This window comes from Gambusia affinis, linkage group LG07, assembly GCF_019740435.1.
Source record: "Gambusia affinis linkage group LG07, SWU_Gaff_1.0, whole genome shotgun sequence".
NCBI classification, from domain to species: Eukaryota; Metazoa; Chordata; class Actinopteri; order Cyprinodontiformes; family Poeciliidae; genus Gambusia; species Gambusia affinis.
The window spans coordinates 13713117-13735130 of NC_057874.1; the positions used below are offsets into that span (position 1 = coordinate 13713117).

Here is a 22014-nt window from a genome sequence, read left to right on the forward strand (position 1 = left end):
TAAAGAGTTTTCATATGATAATTTGAGAAGTGGATGGTTAACTTCTAACGCTGCATTTTTCTTTTATCAAAGAGTTAGTCATTTTTTTTGTAAAATTCAAACTCCTTCATACCATTTGAGTATCTTTTTAAATGTGTAATTTTCCGTCAGATGAAAAACTTTGTTGATTAATTGTGACGTAAATCACCAACAGGAAATACAGAACAAAATAAAAACTGAATGAGTGGATATGTAAAATATTTTTGAAGCATTGAAGTTATGTCCCTACTCGTCCTTCACTCACGACACCCAGAGACATATATAATCATTATATTATGTCTATGACGACATCTTCAGATCCTCTATCAGGACTGTTGGTACAGTCGACAGAAGCTCGTCAGGAGTCTGGTGAACTAACCAATCACAACAATGCAGAGATACTGCACATGCGCACTTTGACTTAAACCTACAGTTGACACGACTTTGATCAGCTTTCCATCAATAACGTGCTTAGCTAGCTTCAAGTTTGAACAAATGATGTATTTTATAAACTAACCGGGGGACTCAAGACGCAGGCTGATATTTTAACTCCCTGATCTTACGCACAGGTAAAAAAATTTTATTTACACAGTCAGGCTAGCGTTAGCAGAGCTAACTAAATACTTTGTACATCATGGGAAGGGGTTAGCTTAATCATGAACTGTACTCGGAAAGTGTCGATGTTGGCGAAGCATGGTTGCTTTTTGGGGTTACTGTAGGCTTTGTTACTGCATGGCTTATACATGTGGGTATTCCGACCGGAAGGATGTATGTTGGTGAGTGCTTCCTTCTCCATCTTGGACATCTAAAGGCTTACACAGTATTGCCTTTATCTGTCTACTGACAGATACTGTAGCATCTTACAACTGTGGTTTTACACCATCTGCACGGGGTTTTAGTTTAGGGTGCTGGCATTATTGCATTATTACTAACATTGATATCTTGCTAATAGTACTTGCTCTCAAACCTCATAGCAATGTGGTAAAATTGTTGCATTTATAATTGGTTTATTTGAGTTAATAGAAAATGTATTACTTCCAAAAAGCCTGAGAAATACATTTGTCTTTTTCTGATTGTATTAATTATGGTATTATAGGGAAAATACTTCGTCTTGTGAATCAAATGATGCCTTAAACACTCCAGAAACATTCATTTTCTTGTATTAAGAAAAAAAGTAGTTGCTTTATAAATTGATAGCTAATTTCTAAATGTGCACCAACCAGGCTTTTACTGGCCAATGTCAATACTCAGTTCCTTTTTTCTATCAGGTTTCACAGTTTTTAAATGATTATAGTTGTTTTACTAGCTAAGGAATATTTTAATGGATCAAAATTATAGTTTTTAATTAATTATAGAATTAATGAATTACACAATTTATCTTATTTTTATAATGAAAAAAGGTGTCCCTAAACTATATCAAATTACTTATGTATTTTTAAAAAATCAAGCAATAGGCAATGAGCAGTTTGTTGATATCTTCATACTCTGTAAAAGGTGGGAGTTGTGTAGTATTTATGAATTAAATGAATATGTGGGACCATTGACTAGTAAAAAACAGTTTCTAGTGGTATTTTAATACAATGTATCCAGTAAATAGTAATCTATTTGGAAAGCAAGGCCACAAAATAAAATATAAACATGCTTCTATGACATTTTCTTCTTGTTTCAAGTCCTTGCAGGTATAATGACCCGAGTTGCAGCCTCAGTTGTGGAACTAATATGCACAGTAAACAGAATATTTCTTAACCCGCTTGCTTTGTATTGACCTTTATTCATTACATCAACATTAACCAAAGCCTTATTGTGACTTCAGTTGCCAAGTTTGCAAATCCAATGTTTTTCATGTCCTTACTTTTCCAAAAATGGTTTTTCTGTTTAGAGTTAATATCTGTAAATCCCACTGTGAGGGGTGGGCCCTAACTTACAACTTGTCGGTTTGGGAGGCGTTTCAAATGTAGTGATAGTAAAAGCTGCTCTGTACAGATTATGTTGTAGTTTTAACTGATGTTTGGAGGGAAGTTTGGTGAACGAGTGACTGAATGACACATATTATTGCATCATCCAGATTTTAGTTGATGTCAGCATGGTGAATCCAGCTTTACAACATTCTGTGAAGTTTTAACAAAATATGGTTATTCCCACAAGCTTGTAATTCATACTCTTGGTTAAAAATAATGTTGTTCTTTGCAGTCAGTTCTAAGGAAATAACACGCCTTTTCTGATGTTGGCATTCAGATGTGGACAAATTGTATTGGCTACCCCGGTAAAGAGCCATAAAATAAAAGCAGCAGCATAATTACACACGGATTGTTATAGAAACACCCAACCTTTAATTTGAGAAACAATAGTTTTTAACTAACTCACTGGTTGGAAACTTATTGGTGCCTCTGGTGTTTCTACTTCTATAACAAATAGGACAGCACTCATCTTTCTCAAATACCTGAACTATCTCTTTTTGTATAAATCTGTGTAGATCAAGGTGTGCAACTCCAGTCCTGATAATACTGCAGCTTATTTTAATTATTTCCCTGCTTTAGCTAACTTGACTTAAATCACTGCATCATTAGCAGGCTCCTTCACAGCTTAAGCTTAGCAACTAATTCTCTGATTTATATAAATATTTTAAAACATAAACATATTGCTGACATATTTATATTTAAAATTCCCTGGTATCCGAAACCAGATACCAGGTTTCATAGGCTTGTCTCTATAGTGAATTTGACTAGATTTGTGGTGACATTTTGGAAGAGTTACACAATCTGTGGCTGTAATCCAAGACACACTGTGACAGGAACAACACATGCTGACCTCCCAGACTCAGTGAAGATAGCAAAATTAGTAGACGAAATAAAACATTGAGCCAGGAGGTTCTGTTGAGACTAAGAGGAAATCTGCTGGAGGATAGATATGATGTGTGGGCTTTAAATTAGACCCAATGTCTGAAGGTTGTAGCTTGAAAGACAGAGGAAAACGAGAAGATACATTTAGTTTCAATCTAACCTGTGAGGTTTTCCGCCTCTGACTCATTTGGTTAACAAATTCCCATGAGGCCAAACCACTTCACTTGAGAAACTAAGAGAGAAAAATGTATCCAATCTTTAGGTTGAACCTTGTTCCAGAGCTGTAAGCTGAATAAGTGGGGTTTTTTTGTTGTTTTTTTTTTATCAGAAGATTAGCATTAAAAAGAATTAGCTGAATGAATGAACATTAGGATTTAGAAATGTTCAATTTATAGATGCGAATTGTTAGCAAAGGGATTTAGTAGGAGTTCAGAAATACTTTTGTGTTCATTTAATTATTCAAGTACAATGGTGTTTATCAGTTGGCACTGTGTGTTCAACCTCTTGCTGGTGTGTCTAGTTTCAGAGTCTACTGACAGCGTGGTCACACGAGAGAGCACATGACGAATAGTTATAGTTGGGTGTAAGTCATAGCATAGTGAATCTAAGTGTCCTTCAACCCATTCATCAGTGCATGTCCAATGAGCAAATCTAATCCTGGGACAAATTCTCTTCAAATAAAAAAATACTGTTTCATGTCAGCATGAATCATCAAAACCTCTGACTTAAATATGGAAAAATGTGCAAGGATCAATGTAAGAGATGGAAAACTCGACGCTGGATTGCATCTTAATTTGTATTGACATTAATACCTGGGTTAAGGAGAAAAGGACTGGGCTGTTGCTCAATGATGCAACATCCCACTTTTTAGCTGAAGGTACATAATTGCATTTCCCCTGCAAAGACTCAGAGTCTGAAGGAAGAGTGGAGAGGCACACAATCCAAGCTGCTTCAAGCCCAGTGTGAAGTTTCCTCAGATAGTGATGATTGTGGCCCAACATCAGTCGGTGTTGCTCCACTGTGTTTTCTAAAGTCTATAGTAGGAGCAGCCCCCTCTCAGGAAGTTTTAAATCAATTCATGCTTCTCTCTGCTGATGAGTGTTGAAGAGAGATTGATTTGTGCTTGATTAGCCAGCAAACCCAGACCCAACATAGACAAGCTGAAGGCTACTATAAAAACAAACTTGCTTTTCTCTAAAGCTTCAGCAGAACCTGATTCTGGTCTCCTCCAGGCCACATTGCATTGATGAAGTCTTCATTCTGCTGATGGCTTCTCCTCTATTTCCTTACTGTATAACCAAAGGAACAGGACAGACAGAGGAAGCTCAGGTACTTCAGTGTTAGGGTGCTTTCACGCCAGCGCTGTTTAGTCGGCTTTAATCGAGCTCTAGGATATCTGCTTAGAAAGTCCGGTTGGTTTGGGAAGGTGAGAATGTGCAATCAGCCACCAAAAATGCAAACTCTCTGGTCTGCCTAAAATCTTCTCGGCTTGTTTGAACTGAACTCTGGTGCGTTTTCAATACCAAACAGACTGCAGACCGCTCTGAAAGCAGAAAACAGACTATAACGCTGGGTAATCTGGGGAAATGGAACCTAAACAAATGCTTGGGATTGTTTAGTGCTAGACGGAGAAATTAAAGACAAAAGCGAAACCCTACAACTGCTGAAATCTATTGGTACTCCATCTTTGTTTACATTTTGTGAAAAAGGAAGTTGCGCTCGTGTCTTCTTTGGTGGTTTTTGTTGATTCCGATCCGAAGATGGTTTCACAAAGCGGATGCTTCACAAAACAAAGAACATAATGGAGAACATTCAACTTTAATGTGTTTTACAACCTCATATTAAAACTCTTCATTAAGATTGCTTTGTGGATTGTTGCTGTTTGACAAAGTCGTTGAAGCAGAACGTGACTTTTGGTTAACTATTTCTGAAACCATCTCATAGTGAGGAAGTGGTTTTTTTTCCTGGAAACCTTGACTGCTGGAAAAGCTGCCCTGTCTGCTGCCTCAGCTCCTTACTTGCCCCATCATGCCACAGTCATGTGCCCAGACTGTGTCATCAATACCGCTGTCTGCTTTACATTTGATGTGAAAAACGAAGACATGACTGTTTTGGAGTTTTGCGTGCCGACGGTACAGTTAAGACTGTAACGGAAGTGAAACTGTTGTGCTTGTGGTGAAGTTGAAGCTTCCTGTGAAAGTTCTCCACATTGTGGCTTTTGCCTTGATTTCAGTGTTGCTTAATCATGAGGATGACTTGTGATTTTTGCTGTCAACAAATTTCTGCAAAGCCACTGAAGTTGCTTTTTTTTCCCCCTTTTTCTTTTTTTTACATTTGTAAAGCATTAATTTCAGTTAAAGCTAATAAATACCCATTCTTGTTTCTCTCCTAAACTGTTGTCTTGTTGCAGGTGCGGCTGACATCCATCCCTCACCTTCCCGGGGATCTTGCAGCCTGTCCTGATGACAGGCGAGCAGAACGGAGACCTCCTGGAAGGTAGCACCTCCTTTAAGCCGGAGAAACTTCACATCACACTCTTGAGTGCCTCCCTGAGGTTGCGAAATATTTTTAAAGTTAGTTTAAAATGTTCAAATAACACGCAACCTGAATAAAACATTTTTGAAAGTTACAAAATACGTTTATAGGCTTATTTCTGAGATATGCTTTGTGTTCCAATCATGTTTTGACACACAACACCTGTCTGTCAGTGTGACATAACCCTTCCCCCTGTCCTGTATTGGGAAAAAAACACACCCAGAGGCAGCAGCGTATAAAGGCAGAGTCATTCTTAGGCAACAGTGGACTTTAGGACCTGCAGTGAGTTGGAGTTGAGTGATGAGTTCAAGGAAGCAGGAACGCTCCAGACTCAGTGAGTTGCATTTATACCGTCTTACATTTATCAGCTTAAACAGCAATTATGAGGAAAGGGAAAGCTTATTTGTAGGTTTGGAAGTAATTATTTTCCTTTCAAGTGTTGTCATAGCAAATTTTAGTTCAAGTTGTGTCTAATTGGAGGTTTTGCAGCCTGAGTTAATACGTGTAGTTGCAGGTTTCTGACTGCTTGTGTGGCAGAGTTGCGTTAGATGTTAATTACGTGCCTGTTTGTATTGGGGATCTTCTTGTGCGCCGCTGCTGTGAGGCAGCTAAATATACGCAATGCTAAATGTGAGAAGAATGAGTTGAGCAAATATTGAACTCAAACAGAACGAGTCTCAAGTTTGTGTTTATCTTTCGTCAGAATTCATGTGGAGGCTCTGGTGTAGGGTTCATTGGAAAAGAGTCAGCTGGTTCTGGTGATTCGAAGAGGTTTTAATGCAGTGGAACAGCTTATATTTGACACCAGAAAACCTTTAACTTTTACCGTTTTGATTCTGTTAAAGAAAACTAAAGCTTGCATGTCTGTTACAGATTCTTTCTTTGATTGTGCATCACCAATAATACACCATAAGTAGTATAACGAAGTAACTAAACCAAGTTTCCTGCGTGATCTAGAAAGTTTTTTTTATATATTTTCTTCTGAATTTCGGCCTCAAAAGGTAATGAATAAATCCAGATTTATAACCAGTGTTTAAATTGCATTTAGTTATACCTAAGATGTGTTTGTTTTTTCATTCATTACTGCTTCTAGAAACTTTTTAGAAAGTTTTGGTTAATGAAGAAGCATTATATATATATATATATATATATATATATATATATATATATATATATATATATATATATATATATATATATATTATTATATAAGTTTGATCTAGTTCCTGCCCGTATGTGTCTCCTTCCTGATGAACTCTAAAATGAGGAGAATCCACGCTTGATGGAGCTTTCTGTGAAACCTGTGTGTCTGTCTCAGAGGATTCCCAGCAGGAAAATGGAGTCCAGTCGAACCATTACAGCGCCATCTCTCCTCCTGCCTCACCCGACGCCCAAGAGGAACCTTTCTCCACCTACTTTGAGGAGAGGGTTCCCATCCCAGAAAGTCCCAACCAGGTAAGAACATGAGAAATTTCAAACAATCTGAGTGTAAGTCTTTAACTATGTTATTTAATGATGAGTAATTTTTTTTCATTAGTATGCCGTTTTCACATTTTATTTGTGATTTTTATTTCTTTTTGCCTGCTAATATTTAAATAAAGCTTGGCAAAAATGTTGGGGGATTTATTGCACTTTGGTTTTGTAACCATTTTGAGAAATGAAAACCTGCTGCTTCTCCCTGTCAGATATTCAGTTTCCGTAAACTCTGGGCCTTCACCGGACCGGGGTTTTTGATGAGCATTGCTTACTTGGACCCCGGGAACATTGAATCAGACCTCCAGTCTGGTGCAAAAGCTGGTTTTAAGGTACTGAATAAAACATGCATCAAAACAGACCTCAAAACGTAAAATAAATGTGTTTATTTGCACATTTCGACATATTCTAGACTAAGATTAAAGGTGAAAAGTGGATATTCGCCCTGCTTTTCTTAAGGCAGTATAACCTCATATACAGCCAAGGAATATTAAACAACGTTTAACGATTTCTGCTTTAAATCAGCAGAGCAGCTGGAAGATGACAGTTTTAAGTTGCAGTTTGAATAAACCAATCCATACGTCTTTCTTAATTGTGCTTTACAGCTAATCCATGTGTTCTGTGAGAAAACAAGGAAGACCAGTTAATGCTTTTTTGAGGACAAAGCAGAATTTGGTAGAGAAAACCCACTGTTACAAAAATAAATCATGCATTAGGTTTAAAAAAAAAAAAAAAAAAAACTCAGGAGAGGGATAAATAAGTTTGCAGGAATACAATTTTGGACTTCTGTAGATTGTAGATTAACATCGAAAATAGGTCAGAATTGCCAAAAAAAACGATGACTAATGTTTTGCTAATAATTTAAATGAGAGACATTATTATTCAGGAAAGCATTTGGTGTCAGATGGATTTGGCACACTTCCTTTTTAGCTTCTAAAACAATCCCCTGCAGCCACTTACTGTCTGTTGGACAACTAGTCAACCTGTATTCAATATATTTTCTTTACCTCAAGCATCTACTATTTGAAACCTATTGCACACATTTAGGCTCTAACTTTACGAGTTGCAATGCCGCTGAATGAAGGTAGATCCATCAGAGACGACTGTGCTGATTCTCCCTCTCTGGCAGCTCCTATGGGTGCTGCTTGTGTCCACCATCATCGGGCTGCTGCTGCAGAGGCTCGCCGCACGCCTCGGCGTCGTCACCGGGATGCACCTGGCTGAGGTCTGCAACCGCCAGTATCGCACCGTGAGTTTCTGCCTGTTCCCCTCCTTTCTGCTGGTCATAGTTGTCTGAAGCGGCGGTTGTTTTGTAATTATTTCTCAAATAAACGATTGTTTCTTCCAGATTCCACGGATTATACTCTGGTTAATGATCGAGCTGGCTATTATCGGTTCAGACATGCAGGAGGTCATCGGCTGTGCCATAGCTTTCAACCTTCTGTCAGTGGGCAGGTTTGTTTTCGTCTGTGGATTAAAAATGGATCAAAATTTGAGTGCATCGTCATCGTTTTCTTCCCTTTTTGTAATTATCCAGGATCCCACTGTGGGCAGGAGTTCTCATCACCATCACAGACACGTTTGTGTTCCTCTTTTTAGACAAATACGGTGTGTAACCATTTATAACCAGACAAAGAACACCTTTCTGATTAGTCCTAGTGTTTTTACATGTTTTTATCTCTCTAGGCTTGAGGAAACTTGAGGCTTTCTTTGGATTTCTGATTACTGTAATGGCCATAAGTTTTGGTTACGAGGTGAGCTTCCTTCACACCTGACACAGTGGATGTCGCATTACATCTGTGTTTTTCAAGCTGCAGCTGCACTCTTCTTTTTCAGAGTGGAATTATTATATGGCAGTATAAAACGTTAAATATTAAAGATTATTTTTGACCTCATTCATATTGTTTCAGTTTCTGGCTCACACTTTGACTTTTAAGAATAGTTAGCACATTTCCACTGTGTGTGGATTAGTGAACATTCGCTTTCATTATATCCTTTTCTTGTACCATCGTTTCACTCTGGGAAAAAGAAAACATCTAACATTGTCCTTTCTTGTTTCTCGGTTCCTGTTGACCAACTCCAGTACATTCTGGTGAAACCGGATCAGGGAGAGGTTCTTAAAGGGATGTTTTTGCCGTACTGTGCTGAGTGCGGGCCCGTGCAGCTGGAGCAGGCCGTGGGAATCGTTGGTGCTGTCATCATGCCCCACAACATCTACCTGCACTCAGCTCTCGTAAAGGTAAAAAAAAAAAAAAAATGAGATAACTATATTCTGAGAGAATTCATCACCAAGCTTTCTAAAATGAGAAATAACACAGAAATGGTGGCATTTTTTTGTTTCTTAGTCCAGAGAAGTGGATCGGAAAAATAAGAAGGAAGTAAAAGAAGCCAATAAGTACTTTTTTATCGAATCATCTGTCGCCCTCTTCGTGTCCTTCCTCATCAACGTCTTCGTCGTCGCAGTCTTTGCTCAGGCCTTTTACAATAAAACTAACATGGAGGTGGTGAGTACGATCGCTCTACTGATTGCTAACTGATAACAGATTGCTGCAGAGCTTTTTTTTTTCAAAGAGTAGTTTAACACAAAATGTAGATTTCAGTCGTTGCTTATTGTGTTGCAGAACGCTGAGTGCAACGCGACCGGCATCCACCGCAGCGACCTCTTCCCTCTCAACAATGCCACTCTGGAGGTGGACATCTACAAAGGGGTATGTCTGCTCAACAACAGACTTGAGCACAATAAGCTGGGATGCAGAGTTTTAGCTTTTACACTAGAAAATCTTTGCATGTAGCACAGGTTTAAACATTTATCTTCAGTACATTGAAAGAAAGTTATCTAACAAGGTAAAACGTAAAACTTAGTCACAGATACATGAAGATCCAGGACATTTTACCTGTAGGCATTTATGTGCAGATAGCGACAGCAGTAGCTGGAAAACAATTCTTTAATCTAACTTGAATAGAACGAAAACATCGCTTTATGGAGATTTTTAAAATAAAACACAGAGGTGCTCAAATAATCAATTTATTCTGGATTTATTTTTGGCAACTTCCTTTAACAAATGTAATCCAAACTCCTGTCAACACAGTTTCTTTTATTTGTAGGTTTTACTAGAGGGGTTTTTAAATATCCTGTTAAAAATATCCAGAGATTTCTCTAAGAGTTTATTTTTGTATTGTAAAGAAACATATTTATTAAAAGAATAAAGCATTTTTCTGTACATTCATTTCAATCACATTTTTCAAGCGTTTTGTTTACATTTTGATGAGTTAACGGTCATAGAAACTCAAAATTTAGTTTCTGAATTCAATTACTGGAGAAATGCTACATTACTGGCTACACAGTCATCAATTATTCTTCTAACTGGGAAATTGACCAGCAGAAAGAAATCAACATCTTAGAAGGAGAGGGAGTTACAAAGGAGTATTGTTAAAGAAGCTGGCAGTTCATAGGGTTATATTTAAGTATATTAACAGAAAGTTTAGTAAAAGGAAAAAGTATTGTTGGGAAATGTGCACAAGCAGCTTTGAGAGCACTATGAGCCTAAAACTATTAGAGAAATTGGAGTGGGGGGTCATAAGTTGTGCTCTGCTCTGCTTTGTGCTTCAGGCCTGTTGATGAACTGATTCATGCAAAACGAAACCCGAGTATTCAGTACTTTTACTGTGCATTACATGGACGTACATCGACTCATTGGTTTTATGTGATTATCAAATTTACTGAATTCAGTTTTTTTATTAGCTCAGTTAAATGCGCTAACCCTTTAAAATATTTCTCTCTCTGAACAATAATAATTTCAGTGATATTCAGATTTCTTTTAGCTGCACCTGGATTCATTAATAAACATTCACTCCTTCATCCTACCGACAGATGAATAAATACATGTTTAATGAGGCGATCGCTGTATTTTTGTACATTTTGCACAGGGAGTGGTGTTGGGGTGTTTCTTTGGACCTGCAGCTCTCTACATCTGGGCTGTCGGGATTCTGGCAGCCGGTCAGAGCTCCACCATGACGGGCACTTACTCTGGACAGTTTGTGATGGAGGTGAGAAAACCTGCTGCTCGTCATTTCACGTGTTCTACCTGCTGCTTTGCAGTTTTGCAAGCGATGACTAAAAAGCTGCAAAATGGTGTTATTTTGTACCTTTGCTCAGGGGTTTCTGAACCTGAAGTGGTCTCGTTTTGCTCGGGTGCTGCTGACCCGCTCCATCGCTATCGTGCCGACGCTCCTCGTCGCCATTTTCCAGGACGTTCACCGTCTGACGGGGATGAACGACTTCCTCAACGTGCTTCAAAGCATGCAGGTCAGGAGAAACTAAAGCAATAACACGCATCTTAAGCGTTTTTTTGTTGTGTTTTATGTAACGCTGCTGTGTATTAATAATCATTTTCCTTCTCCAACAGCTTCCGTTTGCTTTGATCCCGATCCTGACGTTCACCAGTCTGACTTCCATCATGAATGACTTTGCTAACGGGCTGTAAGTCAAACATTTGTGTTAGTTTAACAGAGTGTCGATTGATTTCTTGAGTCCTGACCCACAGAAGTTCTCACAGTATTTTTAGATCAATTCCTCATTACAGGAAGGGAAGTGAAAGGGTCGATTAAGGTGTTTGGGTTAAAGAAGTGAAAGGATTTACGAGGTTATGTTTTGTATTTATATGTTTTTTAAAAGTTATGTTAGTATTCAGAGTTTTTTTAAACTTGGTGAATTTTCTGAAAACTGTCATGTTAAATAAAAGTTGTTTTTTTCTTTAAGGGCGTGGAAGATTGCAGGAGGCATCGTCATCCTGGTGGTTTGTGCAATCAACATGTACTTTGTGATTGTTTATGTGACTGCGCTGCACAGCGTCCTGCTCTACGTTATCGCTGCTCTGCTCTCCGTGGCTTACCTGGCCTTCGTGATCTACCTGGTGGGTTCAAGAGATAAAATCCTGTTTTTTTTATCGGGTCTAATTGGGATTTATTCGTTATTTTATTAAAACTGTGCTCTTGGTGTGCTGCTTCTCTTTAGTGCACTGTTGTCTTCAATTGCTGTAGTCTAATCTCACATTAATTAGTCTTTCTAGGTTCATCGCTCTCTCCACTTTCAACTACTTTACCCATAACTTTGTCTGCTTTCAGGTACATTTTAACCACAAAAATAGATTTTTTTAAAAATGACAATTTAAGCAACGATTACTTTAAACAGAATCACTGGTGGCACAATTATTAGTACCCCAACTACTTTGAGAAATTGTTTGCCAACAGGACGACTTTTGCTCTTCTCTGATAATATTTCACAAGGTTGCAGCACAAAGAGAGAGGAATCTTTGACTGTTTGTTTTTTTTTGTTGTGTTTTTTTTACACAATCTGTGGATTGTCCACAGTCCTGGGTAGAAAACTGGTTTTCTGTTGGACTTTTGTGTTTGATTGCATGTTCTGAATCATTAACCTGTTGAAAAACCAAGTGATGATCCAGTTTCAGCTTTAAGACAAAAGTTATATTTTTAAAATTTGTCAGTATTTTAAATACTTTATTTTGCCATCATAAAGGTTTCACAACATAACAGATCCTCTACCAAACCAAATATCAGGCATAAAGTGCTTTTCCACAAATTCTTCCTTTTCTAACTCTTGACCCAGAGGAGAAAGCGTGTTTGTTACCGGAAAGTTAAATTTTAAGATTGTATGAGAAGAGGATCGAGCTCTTACTAATTTAGCTTATTTATGTTTGTAATGGTTTGGAAGAAGTTTTCTTTAGATTCCTTTAGATTGTTTCTATCTATTTACTGACACACGAATTTACAATTTTAGAGAGTCTATTGGAGAAAGTCAAAATAAAGTTACACTTATGGCGTAGGCAGCAGTGATCCTGCCACCAGTGTCTTTGTTTGAAATGAGTAATAATCCAGACTAAAACTGTGAGATTATGCAACTGCAACAAATTAAAGTTTTTATTTTCTTTTTAAAAAGCAGCTGTTCTTGCTAACTTGACCTTCTCTGTTATAATATGATTCGTAATCTTGCAAAAAAACTGAGTCATGACCTGTTGCTCTGCTCTGGTTGTCTGCAGGCTTGGCACTGCCTGGTTGCCCTGGGGGTTTCCTGCCTGGACTGTGGCAGCAGGGTAAGCAATCGACCTGCGGTGTTCGTAGAGGAGCAGTCTGAGTACGACTCCTAAAGCTGAACACTACATTATCCGCCTGCATGACTCTTACCTCTGGGGGAACACTGCACACAACCAGGACTTATTGTAGGATCATGAAGTCAGATTCTCTCCTCATGTTCTTCTTGTGTTGGGCTGGATATCAACATCTGGTGCTTTTTACCAAAATATCAGAACTACATCAGCACAGCATGAATGAGCCGAATGTTTGTAAGAAGTTTGGATTATTAAAACAAACGGTTAATTAAGGAATCAAATTAGCTGTATTCGTTCTTTAGATATTTATAACTACTTGCGATAGTAGATATTCATCTAATATGAACCTACATTAGACGTCTTTAGATCTGTAAATGATGTATTTCTAACTTCATAACTAATAGGTAGCTGACAGAAAACCTTCTAAGGAGCTGAATATTTGTGTTTCTCCACATGCAGCCCTTCAAGTATAGGAATGCAAAAATCACAGCGCTGCAGTAAATCTGTAAAAATTACGTTTGGTTTAGATGACAAGCAGCTGAAGATTGTTAACGATACCATATAGACCAGCTGTGTTTCTCTTTCTCTTGGTTTTCAGTTGTTTTGCTAGATATGGACTGAATGTAGGGAAAACTAACCTACGTCTTCTCCAGAACCCACCTTGTTCTTTTCGTCATATGTGAACCTCTCTACTAACAGTTTTAACATTAATGCCACATGAAGCAGACGACACAAAATTCTTACACACTAAATACTGTATTTTTAATCGATGACAAAAATCTGATGTGCTGTGTGAGCGTGGATTATCCTCCTGCACACATTCTTCATACATAAAGGAGTCCATTCCTTGTTTCATAAGGATTTCCACCATGACTACCTCAATGTTCTCTGCTGTTTTAACCCAAGTGTAGCATCAAATTGCATATTTCTGTCGCATTTACTGTTTCAGAAATGTTACTTCATAATAAACATGTACTGTTTTATTTTTGTGGACTAGAAAAGCTCCAAATGATATCCAGCCCAGTTGAGTTTCAGTCTCCGAGTTAGTGTTTTATTTTTTTATTTTTTGTGTGTGTTATAAGCTGATTCCAGCATATGCAGAAAGCTACGAGCGTACGTTTCATTTTTATGCACTGGGATGCAGTGCACATTCTGTCACTTTTTACTTTCTCTTTGCACAACGTGGAGTTTAATATCGGACTAGTTTGAGGCCGGTTTTAATCTTAAAATGGCGCTCCTTAGAGGGTGCAGTCTCATGCAGACTCACAGATTTGTTCAGGTTCATGTGTCGTCCACAACATTTGTTTTAGTGCCTCAATAATTCAGATGCCAGAGAGACGTGGCCTCTGCTGTGTGTTGTCTTTTTATATAAATGATTTCTGTGGTTGGGGAACAGATTTGAAAACACCTGGAGCTCATCACCATGTAGACCATTGCAGTAGTTTTTTGATATGACACAGCTGTCACTGTTAGTTTCCATATGTGAAACTTGCTTAACACATTTATTTAGTAGAAGACGGTCAGTAAATTAGGGAGTAAGAGATTTACAGTGTATTCTAGTTTTTTCAAAGGATATTTTAGCTTTAAGATGGGGTTGTCTCTTAATTACTTCCAAAATTATAGAAAGGTAATGATAAAAGACACATACTCTAAATTACTTATATATTCTATTATTACATTTTTAAAGAATAAGCATTTCCCAGTAAAACATCATCCTGTTAGATTTATTTTAAAAGTATATGCAGGATGAGCACATGTAATTAAAGACTAGTTTGCTGGCGTCAGCTGCCTGTTTTAAGCATGTTTTTGTACCATTTTTTGATCTGTGTTTTTCAGGTATGAAACTGTTAACTTTTACTGTACATATTTAAAAACCTTGGATCATTTGGATTATTAGTTAGAAAAAAGAAAATGCTTTCCTTCATCCCTTCACATTTTCTTCATTCTATGAAGTTGAATTTGTTCTAGGTAGAGAAAAGTAATAAAGTAAGGAATTTTAAATTTTAAATCAAATATAAACGCATAAAACTGAGCAATATCCAAGTGATGTGAAGATGTTCGCAGATGGGAGCACTGTGTTATAGCAGCAGTTCAAGTTGCATTCGGGAATTACCTTCACAGTTTGTATGAGTTGTTTGTTTATGTTGGGTCGGATCCAGACCTGGGGTCTCTACTGTGTTAGAAATACCTCACACGGATATATTCTCAAAACGAAAGAGATGACAAACGCACAAGTGTTACGAAAATAAGAAAGTGATGTCTACACTGGAAGTGTTTTTGTGATATTTCTCTCATATCTGCTGTTTTCTGATGCTTGACGACACACCATGTGTCCAAAATAAAAGCTAATTATGGATATGTGGACATGTGTTGGACTCTTCTGTCTCGGTGTCTAAAGACTGACTTCTGATGAGGTTTAATTAACCATCAAAAACTGATGAAATATTAAGAAGAAAAAGATTAAATATTATGGAAACTTGAATATTTTTTTATTAAGTGTAATAAAAGTGTATTTTTTAAGAATAAGTGTACAAACTGGTAAAATTGTGGGGGTTTTTTGGCATGTAATAAAATCTAGGCAATGATTAACCATTTCCAAGTTTTTTCCACCAGTAATATATTTATGCTTTACAACTCAACTGGAAAATAAAAGACCTGGTGGAGGGATGTTTTTTTCTTTTTACAAAGTTTTTTAATTTCAGAACTGCTTTAATTTTGCGTCTAACAAATTAATCCAACGACTATTGAAGAACAATAGGAAATATTGAACTGTAAAAATATTTGATAAGTTGTTCTAAGCTCTCAAGAGGAATCAAAAAATGCAATGAATAAAAAATAATAAAACAAATCACATGTCAACACATCTGAATCAAGATTATACTTGAATATTCAGGAGTTTATTTTGCAGGCAGGAGTTAATATTCCAGTTTTAAGGTTGGCTTTAAGAGACTATTATAACTCATTATCTTTACTTTAAATCTTTACCTTTTAATAGGTTTCCAGGTCCTTCATGTTGTGAAGACGTCTCCACAGTCTCCAGGTTTCTGTCAGACGTGGATCAAATTAAATCTGGTTGACAATTACAAAACTTACTTTTCTTCTGGCTGGTGAATCCTTTTCTTTGTGTCCAGATTTCTAACTTTTACGATTTGAGACAAACAGTAATCCCAGATTATGATGCTGCCATCGGGCTGCTTTCTGCACTCCAGGGTTTCATCTTTTAAATAAAAGGAAAATCAAAACGACAGCTGAGGTTTATTTCTGTTTCCTCACATTCAGATTAGATGTTCCTCAAATGAGACTGGATACTGATAAATAATAACTTCAAAAACTTCAGTAGTGTGTAGTGTAAGGTTATTGTTTGTTTACATGTTTTGCTAACAAATATGATTGTTCTTATTTTATTTTAACAGGATGACAGGATTTTTGAGTTGCACCGTATGATAATATTAAATCCCAATTAAGTTACTTTATTTTAGGAACCAAGCAATGTGTAGTTTTTTTGTTTAACAGGAGAAATAAATGATCATGATGAGAACTCTCAGATTCGTCAGACTTTATTTATCAGAGCACTTCTCTTACTTTGAAATGTTCTCACAATTGTTACTAATAGTTAAATACTTTAACTATTACACAAAATACATTTTGTTTCTATCAATTAAAGGCATATTCAATATGCTATGATTCAACCAGAAATCCCTACAAACACATTGAAAATTGATTAATTGAGATAATTTTGACTGAGTATAGTTGCGCTATAGCTGATGTAAATGGTGAATTGAAAGAACTTAATAATAGTTAAACTGTATTTGCAGAGCAGTATTTTAATTTGGAACAACTTGTCAATATATAGTAATAAATTTCTATCATATTTAAAAAGACAGTGATTAATTTTACTTTTTCTATTCATTTTTATCACCACCAAACCAAAACACAGAATGCTTTATCAGGAAAGACAAGGATGCCTGGAAAACCCACAGATGTGTTAAAGTTACATCCTGTGGTTTATCTGTAAATATGTTGCTGAAAGCAGAGCTGTGGATACAAACTGAGATTTAAAATCGTTATAGAAAAAGCACTTAAATATCGAATCTGTCAAATTCATAGAACAGCCACGTAACACATTCATTCACACGCGAGTGAAAGTTGCGTCACTTTCCTTAGTTTGAAGCCAGCATTGGATTTTGTTGCAAATAATATTGTGTCAGCTCCAAAAACTGTTGGAGCACATGATGAGCGGCCTGCTAGTAAAAAAAAAAAAAAAAAGGATAAAATATGTCGGTTTTTAAGTTGCCCAAGCATCTGAAAGAGAATCAGTGTAGGAAGTTAAAAATTAGGGTGATGCCAAGGAGGCCTTCCAACCTCAAAGATTAGACGCCAAAAATAAATAATCGAAACACCAGTATCTGTTTTTAAAAATCTGATAATCCTTTTAAATTGTTTTACTATATTATGACAAAGTCTTGTCTCATTTCTTATGAGAAACGTCTTGAACAAAATAAAAACAAATTTAAATCTTACTCTGCTAGGGGTATGAATAGTTTTGAGCTTAGCTGTAATCAAGAAAAACAAAGTATTTAAAGTTACACTTGTTGTCAAGGTAAGCTAATTGGTGCAATGAAATCAATCACAATTTGACCCAAATGAAGCTGATTTCCCTTGTAATACATAAATCTGGTTGAGATGTTTCATTTTCTAAAGTTGACTCTATGATGATAAAATACAAGATACAGCAGGAACAACAATTAATCTAAATTAAATGTCCTTTATCAGTGTGCTGTAATCATATCTATATATCACCATATTTGTTAGTAACATTAATCTAACCAACCCCATTGCCTTTATAATGCTCATTGTAACCTTGTCAAGAAAAAAAGTTACAGTTATGCAAAGGTTAAACAGAGACACAGCTTGTTAATGGTTGATTTTATTATAAATATATTATAAAATCTGAGTAATAGTAGAAGGGGTCTTCAGTATCTTCTTTCATTCAAGGCAGATTCTGTTAGAATTTGAGTTTTTCTGTGTTTATTTGGGTTTCTGTGTTCTGTGGAGTCTCTCTGTTGTCCCGTCTACCCCTTGATTAGTTACACCTGTCTCTTGTTTCCCCCGATTGTCTCCCTGTCTATTTAAACTCACCTGTGTTCTTGTTCTTTGTTTAGTTCTTGCTGTCAAGTCTTTTGTCAGATGCCCACTGTTACCGGTCGCTACCAGTTTTGAGCCTTAGCCTTCTGTTCATTCTGTGCTGCCTGGACTTTGGATTATTCTACTTTTGTGATTTATTTCATCATTGAACAACCGTCATTCACTCCAACCTGGGTCCTCAGCGTCTGTCTCACCACCTCTCTACCGCACCTTATGACAGATTCATCTAGTTTCCAATAACCAAATAAACACAAACTAAACTTGACATCCGAAGCTTCCTCTCTGATGATAAAACCTTTTTCCTCCTTTCAGGTGGATGGGGGACTGTCCCGCCACACAGACCTGTACCTGCTGAACGACATGGAGACAGATCCGCATGCTGAGAGATAATGGGATGCTGGGTTCAGTCCAGTGCTGCACTCTGACTGTAGACGCACGATTTGACTGGAGGGAACCTCTGAAGCTCGGCCAGTATAACTTTCTCTTCAATCCTCGGTGTCTCACATCAGCTGAAGTGTCCTTACGGCGCACCAAGAGACATTTAAACATGTCCAGCACCTCAGGCGCTTCGTCTTTCCTGGACAGCATCCTGTGTGTTAAATGGTTTGTGGGTGCTACAGGGAGATCTGAGAAGCTGGACAACGCCAAGGACACTTGGTGTTAGCGACCACACGCTGCGGCACAAGTTCAGTCATTTCCTTTCGTGAACAAATCAAATAATGAAACCTCAATAGCAAATTATCAGAGTAATAGATTCAGAGAAACAGTGGTGCTTGAATGCTGGTGTCCATCATTCCCAACAAGCTACTGCACACTGCTCTTTATCAGCCATTTTTTTCTCACCTTCAACATTTTTATCTGTCAGGGAAAACATACATTAGTTTATATAATTATCTACGTATTTATAAATATGTAATTCCTGCATTATCAGGTCATACTGTATGTCGCAGTAAGTTTGTTGTTTTAAACGTTAGCTCTTTGTCAGGGACCAAGCTGCCTCCCTTTGTGTTACAAATGCCTGGGATAAATTATTTATTCAGATATTTAACTCAAAGTCATTGTAAAAAGTAAGAAGGATGTTCAATATGAGTAAAAAAGTCATCTGGTCTTTAAGCACTTAATTTAGACTGATTTTGATTTTTTTTTTCCTCTAAATAATTTTAAAGACATTTTTGGCCATCTGGTGGATCTAGGTTGATACAAGCATGCTAAACAAAACTCAGAAATCATTTATAATGAACAAGTATAAAAATTTTTAATTTCACCATATTTGAATTAAATTATATTTTTATTTCATACGAAGAACCAGATGAATTTTTTTATTTTATTTTAACCTGAACGATCAAACATTAGGTTATTTGTACAATGACAAAGTTCATAGTTAAAATATTTAAGATGAATGTAAAAGATAAAAGGTTTAATATTTATGATATATTGGTCACACTTCTCCCTTTGTTCTTTTTTATAATATATAAGAAAATATCAGGGGTTTTTTGTTGAATATCTAAGGAACCCATTTGCTCTAAGAGTACAAGGTTGATGTTATCTTATGTTTGGCAAAAAAGTTACTTTAATTTGAAAGAACATTAATTATTATATCATTATTTTTTCTGTTTGAAACCATGTCACCACTTTCCGTTACTTTTTGTGTCTTATTGTGAGCATCACAAGGCAACCGTTGACAAAAACTGGATGGTATTTATAGGAGAACGTGAAGTTATGCAGCAACGATTTTGTCTTCAAATGTTCAAGCTGTGATTTTTCAGAAATACTAGCCTGTGATGCTGCTGTTCATTCTTTGTTTTTAAAGTGCCAAATTAAGCGTTAGGCATGCATCCCTTGTGACAAGTTAGAGTAGATGATGCTGAGATCAAATGTGCTTCTTCAGGCATTTAATTAGAGTTTTAATAATAATAATAATAATATGCAATGAATCATTTAAATTGTTAGCAAACACAACCGAAGTGACAACTCACTGTGTTCCCATTCTTCGCACGTTCCCGTTAATTACATTTTTTTCACAAATCTGCAACAGCGTTTTACTCTGATGGATAAATTGTTGTCTATGTTTCTGTTTCCACCTTTTTACCTGAGGTCAGTTAAGTTTTATTTTAAAAATGTGTATTTCTGTTTCTAGCTGTGCATTTTATTTCTCTTTCGAATGTTTCAGTTGGTCTAGATGTCTTGAAAAAATACACTAGCTTGTTTTGATTTCACTAACTTTGTGCAGTCTGTTACCAAAAAAACAAATGCAGCAAATAACTTAGAAACAAATGTGTGTCGGAAAAACTGGCAGCTAAAGTGAACTGCTGTGATATTTATGGGGCGATACATACATCCTACAGAGTATTTGTAACATAAAGTTGTTGTATGATTTTTGTTATCATTATTATTTAATTTAAAAGATGGACTAAAGTGCACTCAGAGAAATTAATAGAAATCAGAAATAACAGATTTAGGGCAGTGACCTTTCAAAATAAAAGCAGCTAGTAACGAGAGGCTACTAGACAGGAAGAAGAGCAGAAGAGAAATACTAAATTATTAACAGCTGTAATCATGTAACCATAATCCATGGTAACTGTGGATGTGGACTACTGATTTGCATCATTAAATCCACATCCTTCCCCTGACCAACTCAAACTGAACTTGTACTGTATGTTTTTATTCCACAGTGCCTCCTGTGCTCACCAGCGTGCCTCAGCTAACAAATGTTTGGCACACTTTTTTAATTTTTTATTTTATTTTTTTTTTTTTTTAAAACATCTGAGTACATGAGGAAAAAAATGAAAGATATATTTGAAAACCTACATAAGCTTTATAAGTTGAGTCTTTGATAATGTTCCGAAACGCTAGCATTTGGATTATATTGTGTCACATGGAGATTTCCACATTTTAAGGATGTTCCAACATCATGCTAATTTTGGCATACTTCTGGTCTGTAGACAGAAAGCTACTGAGGTGATATGTTGTGTTTCAGAACTTTTGAAACTGTACAGTAGGGTCCACCATTGAAAACATGTGTAAAGGTGGTTTTCCCCCCTCTGTATTTTAATCTTTTAATATTGTTTTTTTCTTCCTTGCCAAACCAAAAGAGTTGAGCATTTTTGAAAAGCTGTTTCTTAAAAAATAAATATATTCACAATTTTATTGTGTGTGTGTGGGGGGGTTTTTTTGTAGTAAACAACACCAGAAACAAATTAAATCTGGGGTGGATGTCAAGTTTGTTTAATACTTTGTCAGTACAACAAAAAGTCTGATTCATTTGCAAAGGTGAAGAAAATTCCCTTTGGAGTTCAGAAATATGGGAGTTTGTACTGATGGACTTTTAATATACTGTAGATAGTAGCCATTCATACAATCGAACATCATGTTGTTAAATAAATTAAAGTTTAAAATTGTTTAGAACTTATATAAAATTAGTACTTTAATGGGACTATTCATAAACATTTGAGTTTGAGTCCACAAATATAATATTTTATACAGTTATATTCAATAAATCTGAATATTCTGCTGAGGCCCATTTGTCAAATTAAAAGTACATTTTTTTTAAAGATTTTTACCCAGATATGTTTTCATTAAGCCCAGATTTCTGTATTAAAAACTATTTTTGTTGGTCTGAATTGAATCATATGTCATGTTTTTTCATCAACCGTAATTGTGGAAAATCATCACAGGCATGAAAATGTACCAACATCTATATAGTATGCTATACAAAGTGAATTGGGTGACTGAGGTACCTGGACTTTGAAATATTTGCTTGTATCGAATCACTCTTTACCCATTATTTATCTGTATTTTCCCAAATTATGTCCAAATCTGACTGAGTGGATTTGTTTGTCCCTGAGTTCAGTGTTTTAGTTCAGTGACAGCACTTGAGA

General features: G+C 36.4%; 1 protein-coding gene across 3 annotated transcripts; it reads left to right on the forward strand.

Moving 5' to 3' along the window:
* Window positions 1-416: 416 nt before the first annotated feature.
* On the forward strand, window positions 417-21283 carry slc11a2 (solute carrier family 11 member 2). 3 transcript variants are annotated; one of them, XM_044121681.1, is made up of 17 exons: window positions 417-587; window positions 5269-5354; window positions 6712-6848; window positions 7079-7198; window positions 7996-8115; window positions 8215-8321; window positions 8404-8474; window positions 8553-8620; window positions 8950-9105; window positions 9212-9370; window positions 9488-9574; window positions 10794-10913; window positions 11023-11172; window positions 11273-11346; window positions 11626-11779; window positions 12923-12976; window positions 18449-21283. In XM_044121681.1, exons 2-17 carry the CDS (start codon window positions 5321-5323, stop codon window positions 18524-18526), a joined length of 1689 nt encoding a protein of 562 aa, XP_043977616.1. In that variant the 5' UTR covers window positions 417-587; window positions 5269-5320; the 3' UTR covers window positions 18527-21283. The 3 variants fall into 3 exon arrangements, with proteins under 3 accessions (XP_043977616.1, XP_043977617.1, XP_043977618.1); XM_044121682.1 differs by lacking the exon at window positions 417-587 and adding an exon at window positions 5617-5727; XM_044121683.1 differs by lacking the exons at window positions 417-587; window positions 5269-5354 and adding an exon at window positions 5607-5727.
* The last annotated feature ends 731 nt before the right edge of the window (window positions 21284-22014 follow it).

Excerpts from the sequence above, each read along its gene's own strand:
- slc11a2 (XM_044121681.1), top strand. The coding sequence starts at position 5,321 with ATGACAGGCGAGCAGAACGGAGACCTCCTGGAAG. Across the intron at positions 9,371-9,487 it reads ATAAAACTAACATGGAGGTG|AACGCTGAGTGCAACGCGAC; the intron begins GTGAGTACGATC and ends ATTGTGTTGCAG. Across the intron at positions 9,575-10,793 it reads AGGTGGACATCTACAAAGGG|GGAGTGGTGTTGGGGTGTTT; the intron begins GTATGTCTGCTC and ends CATTTTGCACAG.